At 40.9% G+C, this 14288-nt stretch overlaps 2 protein-coding genes across 2 annotated transcripts in view; one reads left to right on the forward strand and one right to left on the reverse strand.

Moving 5' to 3' along the window:
• The window catches only part of rps6ka1 (ribosomal protein S6 kinase a, polypeptide 1), a gene marked incomplete at its 5' end in the record, with an annotated part of 75461 nt that extends 71372 nt beyond the window's left edge, over positions 1 to 4089 (reverse strand). The window contains one exon of the mRNA XM_079527152.1: positions 3949 to 4089. Coding sequence (XP_079383278.1) covers positions 3949 to 4089 — 141 coding nt within the window. The remainder of the gene's footprint in view (positions 1 to 3948) is intronic.
• The window catches only part of cnksr1 (connector enhancer of kinase suppressor of Ras 1), a 53974-nt gene continuing 43700 nt past the window's right edge, over positions 4015 to 14288 (forward strand). Inside the window, exons 1-4 of the mRNA XM_079527150.1 lie at positions 4015 to 4139; positions 5948 to 6105; positions 9452 to 9654; positions 11577 to 11661. Coding sequence (XP_079383276.1) covers positions 4088 to 4139; positions 5948 to 6105; positions 9452 to 9654; positions 11577 to 11661 — 498 coding nt within the window. The 5' untranslated portion in view covers positions 4015 to 4087. The remainder of the gene's footprint in view (positions 4140 to 5947; positions 6106 to 9451; positions 9655 to 11576; positions 11662 to 14288) is intronic.

Here is a 14288-nt window from a genome sequence, read left to right on the forward strand (position 1 = left end):
ATTATCATTACATCACCTAATCATAGCAATCATAGAGTTAGAATTCCCTCCTCGATGTTGTAAGATGATATGCGCCCCTCACTTCACACGGGTGTGATTTCTTTATCTACAGCACACTCTGCCCTATTTTCATCAGTGCCTACTTACACCTTATCCCTAAACTTATTTTTTGTTACTATTTTGAAAAACATTTTTGAATAGTTCAAATAGCCGATCTACAAGCTCACAACGTGTCAATGTAGATCGGCTAGTTGAACAATGTTAAAATGCTTTTCAAACTAGTAAAAGAAAAGTCAAAGAAGTTTAGGGATATGGGGTAACTGGTAGTGCCCTATCTCCTTGCCAAAAGTAGCAGATTTACAAGCTCACAAATACCACAACACGACACGTTGTGAGCTTTTAGATCTGCTATTTTTGGCGAATATGTACCCCCCAGATCCCAGATACTGAGGTTCAAGTGGTTAAACGTCAAGTATAAAGTTATTTTCAATATCCTAATGGAAACAGATATTCTCTCAAGCTTTCCTTGTGTCGTGTCATACTGTATCTTGGGGTTAGATTTACATGTTTACATAACGTAAACAGGGCCCTGAGCCAAAAACGCTCGAGAACCACTGCTGTAGGGTTTAAAACAAACAAACAAGTTATATGAGTCACACAAAATGTATTTTGCAGTAAGATAAACAACTGTGAGTAACACAGTGAGACAGAAAACCATTGACTGCTGATAACTGAAGCGACTATCACTACAGTATAGTAATGACTGCAGCTGAGCAGAAACGGCACGTTGGAACACGAATCTGTCCCTGGTATTTGGGGTGGGTAAATGCAGGCCAAAGGCAAGATCCTGAAACAGACCTACTTAGTACGACAATTTGGAGAAAAAAAACTAAAAATAAGCCTTGATTTCAGTAACACATCAGCACTTCTACGGTACCATTGCAAAGTATTGGCATACTCTGAATCAGTAGGTTAAACTATAGAGAATCGTCATGATAGACATTTACAGTAATGATAAAAAAAGACGGTGATGATATCCATGCATAACGCCATTTACCTGCACACTATTCTAAAGACAGAACTGAACTAGAACTGCACTCTGTCGAGTGCCTACTTGCGTGTTGCACACAAGTAGGCCATAAATGGCCTACTAGTGCGCAAGCAGAGCGCGCAAGTACTGTCGACCGCTACGCCAGGGCTGGTATAACTGGCTCCCAATGGTGACGTAATAAAGATATGTCCCGTAGCAGCATATGACATGATGAAGATATGTACCAATGTCAGGGTATAACTGGTATAACTGGCTCTCAATGGTGACATAATAAGGATTTGTTTCAGTGTCGTGTGGATTAAAGGACATGCCTCTACGTATGTATATGTAATTTGTAAGTTGATTAGCGGTATATATTGTGGTTACTTGGGTCGTTTGATGCGTATGTCCCGTTTGATGCGTATGTACCGTAGCAGCATATGACGTGATGGAGATATGTACCAATGTCAGGGTATAACTGGTATAACTGGCTCTCAATGGTGACGTAATAAGGATTTGTTTCAGTGTCGGGTGGATTAAAGGACATGCCTCTACGTATATTATGTAATTTGTAAGTAGATTAGCGGTATACTGTGGTTACTTGGGTCGTTTGATGCATATGTCCCGTGACAGCGTATGACGTGATGAAGATATGTACCAATGCCAGGGTGTAATTGGTTTTCGATGGTGACGTAATGATGATATGTTTTAGTGTTGGGAGGATTAAAGGTAATGCCCTATATGTATACATGTATGTAATCTGACACCACTGCCATATCAAGCACAAGTAGTCATTACGTCATACGCTGCCACGGGACATATACACATCAAACGGCGACATACGCATCGAAGCACTGGACGAAAACTATTACTTGCGTGCTCTGCTTGCGTAAGTAATTATAAAAGGGCACCAGTGCCATTATTTTCAATTGGGGAGAGTTTTTTACTGTGAATTGAAAATATTACATTACAGTCTGTAATGTCAGATCAGCCTTGATAGTTTGTTCTGACATTGTCATTTGAGCTGTCATATTACATTCTATCTCTCTCTGCTTTAGATTGTCCAATCTTTGTCAGTATCTATGACTAAACAAAGGGTACAGTGACCCAGTCAGCCTCCATAATCATGGCATCGGCCCTCTGTCAATCTTTATCTATGGAATGAATGATATATGAAGGAAAAGCCAAAATAGGGATATTGACATTTATGAAAATCTTATATCTTCTTTTAAGAGAATAGCTACTTTTTGTATCTGGAGAAGGTTCATCAATAGGGAGAAAATGTAATCCCAGTGTACAGTATGAACACGCAAACTTGTAAAAAAAAAAAAAAAGTTATAATAACTATATGTCAGTTATGTTGCAATTTGACAGCTGTATACATTCATACTGTATACAATGTACAGTATACTGACAGGGACAAGGTGCCATTCAGGCAGTCAGTGTTTTTGAGACTTTTGTCCATACCATTTTCCTTTCTCCACCCTCTGATCTGTGCTGAAAGGGACAAACAGCAGGGGGTGCCAGATATCAGAGGGCAACTCTTTCACGTTAACCTTTTTCAACTGACTTTGGCCTTTTCATCTGAGACACAATAGAAGCCAATTTTCACAGCCATGGCAGTGTACTTGGTCATTGTTGTGCAAGTTGCAACACACAGTGTAGATATGATTTGCACAAGATACAATGATAAGAAGTAGGCTACAGATGGTAATCTTTCATTCAAATCTATTGTGGTATATGTGACTTACTAGGAATTGAGCATGAATTGCTTTGAAGATTTGTAGCATAACTATTTTCACTGAGGGTTAGGTTTAAGGTTAATAAATGATAATAACTGCTCTGATGCTAGTGTTCACTTCACTCTTAAAATGTAAAAATGTACCTGCAAATGTACAAACGTAAGATACGTTGTATAAATCTGCTATGCAATATTATAATTCTTTGAGCCTGTTATTATAATCATTGCTTATTTAAAAAAGAACATAATTAGTAGACAAAAGCAGAGCAGAGCTATACATTGAATTCCCCAAGGCATTATTTAACTCAAAGTAATGTGCTCAAGACAAAATAACACACCCACAGCAGCTTAAAAACAATTCTATTATGTTCTCTCTGTAATTCATTCGAATTCATTTGAATAATGAATGGTTATGTTCGGGTGTAATATGCTTACTGTAAACGTCACTGCTGTTTTTATGAATAAGTCCATTGCCATTGCACATAATTTGAAGTATTGGTCAAACAAGGACACACGTTTTCTGTAAGTGGTCATTAAGAGACATTTCCTCTGCTAAGAGAAAAGCCTAATCGTGGACTTGGAAAAGAGGATTAGGACTTTTGCTCCAAATAAAGAACAGCGTAATCTTCCCACCGTACATGACAGAAATAACCATACACTTTGTAATAGTTATTCATTGGTGGAAACATGTACCTTTTAGTAAATGAGTTAGTGGTAGTGGGCTATACTCGACTAGAGTATTTCCATGTTTTGATACTTGTAGCCTACTTCTACTCCAATATACATGCACAGCACATGATTAAATAATACAAAGCATTAACACATTAACTGAAACATTATTATGTTAGCTAGTTAAGCTACCCATTGAATACAGCTGCAGACCTTTAACATATTAATTTCTACATTGTGGAATTTGTGGTAGGTCTATCTATCTATCTATAATCTATTATAATTTCTTAGTAGACTCGGCATACTTCTCCCACCATGGGAATCCTTTGTAATATTGAGTGAAATAACCCTTGAGGAGAGTTTTAAAACAGTTTCTAAGTATTTTCATCCCCATCGAGTCCCAACCCCATCCCCGTCCCTGGAGACCCTCAGGTATGTGGAGGAAGGGTCTCTGCGTTGTGGACGCGGCTGACAGCTCCTCACTATTGGCCAACAGGGAACACTTTACCTGTGAGGGGGAGTGGTGCTGATCGTCATCGTCGGAGTCGAGATCAGGATCAACTTTTCCTTCGTTCAACAATCCGGAGAAGTAGAAATCCGCGAGAACGGCTTGGAAGTGAATAAACGACTCCAACAGGACTCCGAGCATGGAGCCTATAACGTCGTGGAGCGAGGAGAAAGTCAGCGAGTGGCTTAAAGGTGAGGCGCGTTGCGCTTTTTATAAAGTTGATCTCTTCGTTCTCAGGTATTTTGGCTCGTACAGTAACTAGGTCCAAAATAGAAGCGCGGCACAATCCTCTTGGAAGGGAAAGGTGGAATGAGGAAGTGGCCTGTAGCAGTGAGAGGCCATACAAATCTTATTCTATTTCGCTGTCAACAAAGTGAACAACTAGCCATTTTAACTCAGAAGGCTTGTAAACGTATGGCTAAAACAATGCTTGGAATTTCCACACGCACAAGTTGCTGCAATGAGAAGCAAAGCACATTGTGATTTATTATAGGCATGTCTCTGTAAGATAGCCTACATATAAGCCTACGCTGATTTATAGCCTACTGTACATTAGGCCAATATTTCCCACAGCTGTCATGCAGTGAACTCACCTGCCTGCCTTACAAATAACAACGGTGGTCCCAGATTATTATCCAGGCTTATTATCACACTGCGTTGCAACATTCAGGCCTTTTCATCATGTAATGACCCATTTGTAACAAGTCACAAGATATACTTAGCCTAGTATAGCCTACTGCTTGCCCAACTGGTTTGAAGAACACGAGATGTGCTTGATAACAATAGAATAGAATAAAGTTATGATTTTTCTAGGATTGTTTTTAATATTATTTTAATTTTATATTTTATTTATGGTAGCCTATAAAAAAGTGAAAGCAAGTTAGTAGGCTTATAATAAGCCATTGCTACACAGTAAAGTCCTTTGTGTTTGTTTATTGTGTGTAGCCCTATATAGTACAGTAGGCTATACCTGCATGTTTTGAAGAAGAGCAGTCCTTTTGGGCTTAGAGACTAGTAAATGTCATGAACCCCTATCATCCTATGTTCTGTGGGCATATTCATGTCCACATGTGTCTCTACCTGTTATGCATGCACATGTGAGTTTCTGTCAGTTTTTCCCTCGAGTGGTGTGTGTGTGTGTGTGTGTGTGTGTGTGTGTGTGTGTGTGTGTGTGTGTGTGTGTGTGTGTGTCGGGGCACAGGTCTCCACCTGGTCAGGTTGTGGCCTCCTGGTGGCGCTATAATAGGCCAATGTGAAAAGGGTGCCATTTGTACGCCTTTGGCAATTGGATGATTTGAGGCATTTTGTTCCAAAAAATGTGTTTAGCAAAAATCCACCTATTGGTGGCGCTATAACAGGCCATTGTGAAAAGGGTGGGATATATTCCTCAGCCTAGTAGGAAAGTGCATGAAAGATTTCACTTAAATTGCACACTGCGTTCATGATTTGATGCTTTTTGTTCAAAACGGGCCAATCCTGCAAACTTTGAAAGGCAATGTTAGCCAATTAGGATGGAATATGAAATATCAGACAGATCCATCTTGAGCACATGACTATAGAGATACTGTGAAACTATTTGCGGGATTTTTGGACAAAATCTGGAGGAGTAATATAAAAAAATGTGTTTTACAAAAGTCGGCCTCCTGGTGGCGCTATAACAGGCCGTTCTGGAAAATTTGGGGCAGAGGTTCGTCGTTGGCATCTAGGGTGTGTGTGTGCAAAGTTTGGCATCGACCACGTTAACGGTGCCGGAGATTAGCTGGTAACGCCGGACAGACGGACACACGGACAGACACACACATGGACGGAGTGCAAAACATACTCTCTCCCCTTCGGCCTGGTGGAGACAATAACAACAGCAAGATACTAAAGAATAGCCTATGCCTACGTCATGACATTTTGCCAAATGTGTGTGTGTGTGTGTGTGTGTGTGTGTGTGTGTGTGTGTGTGTGTGTGTGTGTGTGTGTGCGCTGTACGTGCGTGCGTGCATGCTATCAGGTATGGATCCTACCCTTCAGCAGTACCCGTTCTCGGAGTGGCAGTTGTCAGGTCTGGATCTACTCCAGTTGTGCTCCCAGGACCTGGACCGTTTGGGGGTCCACAAGATAGGACACCAGGAACTCATACTGGAGGCTGTGGAGAAACTCTGCTCCCTGGTGAGAGAGGGATGTGTGTGTGTGTGTGTGTGTGTGTGTGTGTGTGTGTGTGTGTGTGTGTGTGTGTGTGTGTGTGTGTGTGTGTGTGTGTGTGTGTGTGTGTGTGTGTGTGTGTGTGTGTGTGTGTGTGTGTGTGTGTGTGTGTGTGTGTGTGTGTGTGTGTGTGTGTGAGTGTATGTATGTGCATGTGTGTTTATAACCATTATGTGTGTGTGTGTGTGTGTGTGTGTGTGTGTGTGTTTGTTTATTATGACAACAATGAAATCGATTTCTGCTTCATGTGCTGTAGGTGTTGTAAATTGCTTTTGCCAATGTTCTAATAATAGAATCAGAAGGGTTTTTTTGTTTGTTTTTTGTTAATTTACATGGGTCTTGTTTGGATAGACCATGAGCTATAGACTTGGACTAATCCAGACAATTTAAGCAACAACCAACCTTTTTGCACTACAAGTGCTGGTCCACTCAGTTCCACTTACAGTACATGGATTAGGACCATGCCGCAGAGGTTTGCATTAGCATTTAGCACTCCCCCAGTTTTGTCTTTTGTGATCACCATCAGTCACATGCATCACGATACAATTGTTATTTTAGTTTTCTTTGCACAATCAAAGGACTAGTTAACCAAAGCCGATTTAGTCCTCGCACAAATACAGTACATCCACCTAATCCGTTCCATGCAAATTTTGGAAGTGTTTGTAGTTTGCTAAAAATAAAACTTCCTCCTTTCACCCTTGTGAGTCTCTCTCTCATTCATTTTCTGCAACGCAATTAATATACTCCCCCTCTTCTCCTTCTCACATGCTCCTTTCATTGATCTTTCATAGTCTCTATTCACTTTTCAGAGAATTCTCAGGAAAACAATAGTACCTTTTTTCCATTCTCAGAATGGCCTTTGTTTCCATGGAAGGATTAATTGAGGGTGGGGACTCGGGAGTACCAGGCAGGGTTCCAGCTTGAGTTGATAGCCATCAGGCCACCGCTAAGGCAGCTTACATTTCTTGTTGTCAAATTATTTTAATCAGTGGTTCTCAACCTGTGGAACTGGGTCGACTGGTGGACCGTGAGGATATGCTCGCGACCCACCCATCTGACCACTTAACAACACGGCAGCCGAGTGGTCTGATAGGTGGGCCGCGAACGCTTTTGAGATTTCCAAGTGGGCCCTGATCCAAAAAAGGCTGAGAACCACTGATTTAAACACCTATTTCTTTCTGGACAACTCACAGCATTGACATAATGTGGTAATCACATAATAATAGGTTCGGTTTTGGTGGATGGATATACAGTACTTTTATAGCTATCTGTGCATAGACTTCGATCAGGAGTGACATTATCTCTCATACAAGCAGATTTAACCACTTAAACCCTATAGTCTTAGAAAAACAGGATTGAGTTACAGCTGTTACTCTGTACACCTTTTTTCGTCTATACCAAATCTCTTCGTCAAAAATAGACGATAGACGAAATAGACGAACGTTTTGAGCTTGTAGATCTGCTATTTTTAGTGAACGTTCCTTCCAGAATAGGTATGCTGTGGTTCAGGTGGTTAAGCAGGTCGATATGTTAAGAAGGTGGCTGAATAAAGTAGCTGTATTCAGAGCAACGATGGGACTCATGGGAGAGCAGCGTGATGGCCAGCTAATGAATTTAGTACACCCTGCATTACCTGTAAACATAAACACTTCACACTAATGTAAATGCCTGAGAATTAGCGACAGTTTAATGCAAGGTCCAAATTAATGATTGATGATTGTGTGTGTGTGACTGTGTCTGCGTGCATGCGTGCTTTGTGCGCGTGTGTGTGTGTGTGGGTGTGTGTTGTGGGTTTTGAACAAGAAGTACTTTCTCTGGGGCGACCACTGGCCTAGTGGTCCAGGCGCATGCCTCATATAGGCTTTGGCTTGACAGCGTGGCGCGTGTTCGAGTCCCGTTCATAACAACCTTTTCTGCATGTCTCTCCCCTTCTCTCTCTCCCTCTTTCCTGTCCATCTTCACTTGATACTATCAATAAAGGCAGAAAAGCAAATAAAAAACAAATCTTAAAAAAGTACTTTCTCTAAAAGCTTAACACATGGGCACAATGGTGGGAGATGAGTGTATTACAAAAGAGAACAGATTGGCCTTCACTACTCACAGCACGACTGTCTGCATGAAGAAACGCCTCTCGCCCTCTCGATGTATTAAGATTGAGAGGATGCACACATCTGTTTGATCTGCACTCAGGTCTGGTACTTACTAGTACTTACGGCAACAAGTGTTGTGCTCGGTTCGCATTCTGTAAATGACTGTCCTATCTGCGAGAGACACTCATGATGGAACTGGAACATGACAAGACCACATGCTCTCTCAAGTACACGGTCACTTAATTAACCAGCACTGCTTTGAAAAGGTCATGAAAGATTCATGACCACTTGATGACACACGGTACAAGTCCTGAGTGTTAATTTGTCCATTTGTAACTCCTTGCGGGTTCATTTGGTTACTTTTCTACAATCTCAGGATTTTACTGTGCATGTGATTGTTCAGGGCGGTTGGTGTGGTCAGACCTCTGTATGAGGTAGGCTTACAAGGACCAAACCTCTTGACCAGAGACGAGGGGATCACAATAATGATCTGTGTCTATGACGGGTCACATCTCACACTGCTCGTTTGAAAACCATAATGGCAGCCGCAGGACGGAAGGGAGACATGAGAAGCTATTTTCTTTTAGTTGTCCCAAGAGGGGTTTTATTATGTGATTCTATTTTTCTATTTAGCACTTGCTGCTGTTTCCAATGGGTAATCAGTGACAGTTTTCATCTCTTTATCATCTCTGAAGGCTAAAGACCAAGCCAGAAGTCTAGGAGTAATTTTGGGTTCTGAACAACATTTTAATAAGCACATCAAGTTAATAACAAAGTCAACCTAATTTCATCTTAAAAATATAGCAAGAATTTTGATTTATTATATAAAGTGATCCCTGGCTTTATCTCCAGTAGGTTAGACTACTGTAATGTTCTCTCAGCTGCATTCACACAGGCAGATATAAAGGTACACGATCTGATGCTACCATTCATTTTCAATGGAATCCAGTGACATGAGATACAAAGCGACAAATACAGTATGCTGTCAATCTTTGTATCTGCCCGTGTGCATAACTGTTCTGAGAGTTTAAAAAAAACAAATACGGTGAGACAGCATTTCATTATTATGCCACATAGTTAGATAGAACAAACGTCCTTATGCAAAACACTTTGTGTATGAAATGTGCTAAACAACTAAACTTTCGTTTGCCTTCCCTTGAGAGATTTCTGAGTTAACGGAACACTTGAGGATTTTACTGTGTGTCTGCCTATGTACTCTCCAGACATACAGTATGGGTGGCGAGAGCCTGCGTGGTCTGACGGAGAAGCTGCGTGCCGTAGCCCACACCCTTCAAATGGGCATCCAGGGCCGATGGCGTGTCAACACCTATGATGGGCAGACTACCACGAAGCTGCCTGCCCATGTACTGCAGGTTGTTGTGGAGCTCATCACCTCTGCCAAAGGGCTATTCTCCCTGCTCAACAGGTGAGTGATAATCTAATTGATACACCTAAGTAATACAGAGTACACTCTGTTTGATCAGCTTTTCTGTGTTTTTTGTTTTGTTTTGTTGGATATGTAAGCTCAAACTAATTTGATTATACAACAACAGCGGTTGTAAGACGTTCATTTCCAATAGTGAATGTAGAATGTTCTAACTAGTGGTTTACCCTAAAGGGATTGTTTTGGTGCAGTCACTGCAGTGCGATGTTGTCCCTTTGTTAAAATGCTGATATCTAATCTGATCTTTAAAAGCCCACCCCCGCTTTCTTTCTCTCTTCATTGCTGCCTGGAGTTAAATTACACTTTGTCGTATGATAGTGTCATGCGTTGAAAATAGCCGATCTACAAGTTGACAACGTTGCACTTTGCAACATGTTGTGTTAGTCCGACTACAGCCAGGCAGACTACAGCCAGGCAGGTGGAGTGGGAAATTTGGTATATAGTTTTTTTTATTGGCCTAAAATATTGTCTATAGGCTTATACAATACAATATACATACATTCATGAATCCACTTGCTGACCGGCATCAGTATTGAGCAATTCTTTTATAGGGGTTTATATGTGACCATACCATTAACAACCTATATATATGGCAAAAATGTCAAAATTGCATTATGCTTTAAGTAGCATGTGACATGTCAAACTATGGTGGTTTCATCATTCTGAATCCATTCCAAGCATTAGTTTTGCACAAAAACACTCCTTGGGCTAATTTTGAAAATATTGCCAGATATAGGTTGTTAAAGGAGCATCCAGTGATTTGGGTGATTTGGAGAAAAAAAACGGTCCGCCCCGGTAACAAGATGTGCACATGCACACGCTCTACAGTGGGGGAAGTACAACAGACCAACAGCACGTGCACCAAGGCCTGCCCCACTCGATCATGATTGGAGGAAGGCCCCTCTCATCCTGATTGGATGAAGGTTTTGCCACCCAAAGCCCAAACCGAAACTAGGGGTTTTTGACCCCAGGGGCTCACTGGGGACAGGGAGGAACTCCTTATATGGTCAGAACACTTTATAGTAGGGAGGATTATCCAAAAAATAAGAACAAATAAGTGATATTTGTATTAAGTGAAATCACTGAATATACCTTTAATGGTATGATCACATATAGAGCACCGAAGTCTGACGTCACTTTCACACACAGTTCTTATATGAAGAGATGTAAAATTTCAATGCAAATAAAAAGTACACGAACCTGTTGACTGGCGCGTCAGTGACGTCAGTATCCCCCTATAAAAACAAATGGTCAATACCGACAGCCGGTCAGCAAGTGGATTCATGAATGTATGTATATAGAATTACATTTTGGACAGGCAAGATGTGTTAATTGTCGTCTCCCCACGCACAATCGTAGCATTAAAGGTTTTCAAATACATATACCTGCCAGACGAGTAGGATACAAAGGCTGAAAGGCATGCATTTACATTCCAATGGGCGATTGAGGGTCGCACTCTACCGCAACGGCCAATCAGCTGTCCATTAATAGTTCTCACATCTTGTTTTTGTCCTCTCTCTTTTCTCATTGTATGGATTTTGGCCAGGCCAGAAATGGATTTGGACAGGCGGACGCCTGCCCTCGCCTTATTGTAGATACGCCTCTGATTTTAGGCCAATAAAATACCAAATGTCCCACTTTAAACAAAAGAAGCCTGTTGGCTGCCGGACTATGTAGCTTGTTGATCCGCCATTTCTGGCAAACACCATTGTACAACAAAGTATATTAATTATATACCAGGCGTTTCACCCTCTCAGTTGACCCTGCATTTATTTAGCTGTGACTCAAATTTGCTGACTTTGCTATGAAGTTGACTTTAGTCCTCTTATTATGAATGACAAAAGGAACTTTGTTCACTCTTCATTCAGTCTTTAATGCTGCTGCATAAATCCATATCTATTCAGATACCAGTTCTTCCAGCTCAGCGGATACACAGCCAGCAAGAGCATCATAACTTTCTGTCAGGAGCTGGGGGCCATTGTGCAAAAGGTGTGTGAATCCACTCAAGTATATCATCAATTCATGAAAATCTAAAGTCACCCTGACAAGTGTGTGCCTCATTTATAGTTGTGTTCTCATAATTGGCAGCATCTGTTCATTCAGATAATCAAGGACAGCCTGTAGCGAGGAAGAATTCAATATCTTTTATATAGGCATTTCAAAAGCCTTTGTGAATGTCTGTGCTATAGTAAAATCACACCTGTGTGAACTGAGCGGTGCAGGCTATGTGTGTGTGTGTGTGTGTGTGTGTGTGTGTGTGTGTGTGTGTGTGTGTGTGTGTGTGTGTGTGTGTGTGTGTACTCTGTACTGTACTCTGTACTGTACTGTACTGTACTATAGTGTACTATAGTGTACTACTGTTATAGTGGTCAGTGTGAAGCTCAACTGTACTGTAACCCTTTAGGTAGCTCAACAGTGCCACCTTAGGTCACCCGGTGGTGTTACCATACTGCAAACATACATAGGGACATAGGGACAGAGGGACATAGAGACACATGCGGCCACGCATTGGAGCGGTGTGCAACGCTCAAAAAGAAAGACAGCTACAGCTAGTATTCTTGTTAGAATAGTTTTAGTATCTGCAGTTTTCTAACTTTTCTTTATTAAAACCGTTTTGCAGTGATTTTGTTTTTGTTGTTTATTAGTCATTGGCATGGTGCTTGTGTTGTTGTCATGTGCAAGAGGGAACTACAACGTATTGTTTGATCCCTGATTAGTCAGCCACACAAATGCAGCCTGCTACTCTCGGAACAACAAACACACTTCCTGCTCCTCTCGGGTAATACATTCTTTATCTTCGCATTCCTGGCATATTTTACTTGGTTGTACCTTGAAGAACCTTGAAGAACCTTTAAATTATTTCCAAAGGAGCGGGCTGTTTTCTGACTAATATGTCTACTGTTTTACAGCATGGTATTGTGAAATGCTCCTCTGACTAAAAAGGTGGAGAATGTGTGTTTTGAACAGTGTGAATGGCAAGTGGGAGAGAACTTGGTACAAGTATTAGAGGGCAAGCCTGGATATGTTATAGTGCTTAGAGGAAGGAGGGGAAGGAGGCCAGGGAGGGAGGGAGGGAAGGAGGGACGAAGAGAATGACAGACATGGATGACTGGTTACACTGAAACTCTTCTATTACTTGGCTCATAGGGCAGAGTGAGTCGTCGCCACACATGTGGAGTGTAAGGAGGAGAGGGTGTTGAGAGGGAAAAAACGTTTTTTAGTTACTGAACAGATGAAGAGACAAGCAAAGACATGAGGCAGAAAGATAGGGTGATAGAATAAGAATGATAATAATTAGAGGGAGGCAGGCGGAGAAAGACAGAGATTGTGTGAAAGGACCAGAGAAGCTGTGGGAGGGAGAGTGGGGTACTCAGTGTTTAGAGGGCTTTATATAGTCCTCTATAGACCAGCCGTGGATGCTGCTCACCCAACACAACAGGTCAGGTACGCCACACTCCTCTTTGATTGGCTTCTTTTGTTTGATTGTTGAAGTTCACTTGAATATGCTTGTTAAGTTGTCACTAAGCATTCACAATTATTTTTACATTTATTAATGTATATACATTTATATATAATGTATAATTTATTTTTATTTTCTTTATTTGACTGATTATATTATTGGAAAACATTATGGCTACACTTATACTGTACATTTTCATTTTAAGATTATTAACCTTTATTGCTACTGTAAGTTTATTGTTTATTACGGATCCCCATTAGTCCTCCAATTAAAACACATACCGGTACAATGGAATTCTACCATTACATTACAGTTAAAACTAAACAAAACTAAACTAAAAATGACCCCAGTAAAGTGTCTAGTATTGGTGGTTGTAACAACAAATGTGCAGGTTTACCAGTATGACAGATGTTAAACAGAAATGCCACAAGGCTACAGCCACTTTCATCCAAGACAGTGCAGCATGCATCGACTCAACACTACTCCTAGAGTGCAGAGTACTAGTGAGGCGTGCTGTACTGTTCTGAGTGAGCTTAAGTTTGTCCAAATCCTTTTTTGAAGCACTGGACCAAACTGTTTGGCAATAATCAATCGACTGGATAAAACTAGTGATTGTAATACAAGTTTAACTGTACTCCTCTTCTTATCATTGAAATGTTGATACTCATTTTATCCACCATTTTGGTCATTTGCATCGACCAAGAAAGTGTTTAATCAATAATCACGCCCAACAACTTGGCCTCTTTAACCTGTTCAATAACAGCACCTTGCAAAACAAGACTCAGCATACGTCTGATTGTGCCTAGCATCCAAACTACTCTGGGGTTTTTAAAACCTTAAAACAAAATGCTGCTGCTGACCATGTCTTGTTTTGTAAAGACATTGCATTTTTTTAACGTTGCGGGAACAGGGACTTATGGAAACGATGACACATATTGACTACCAGTGGTTAATTCAAGATGGATATTGAATTACAGTGTTGCTGGCCTTGTCTATGGTAGCAACATTTAAATTTAGCATTTTTTAATACTAATACTGTCTATACTCTATACGGTATGTGCAGGAGCAAGCTTTTATTCAAGTGACTGCCCATGTGACATTGTGACATTATAGGCTGATGCTGTCATGAGGCAACGTTTTGATGGCTGATAAATGT

The sequence above is a fragment of the Electrona antarctica genome (genome assembly GCF_951216825.1).
Source record: "Electrona antarctica genome assembly, chromosome: 18".
NCBI lineage: Eukaryota > Metazoa > Chordata > Actinopteri > Myctophiformes > Myctophidae > Electrona > Electrona antarctica.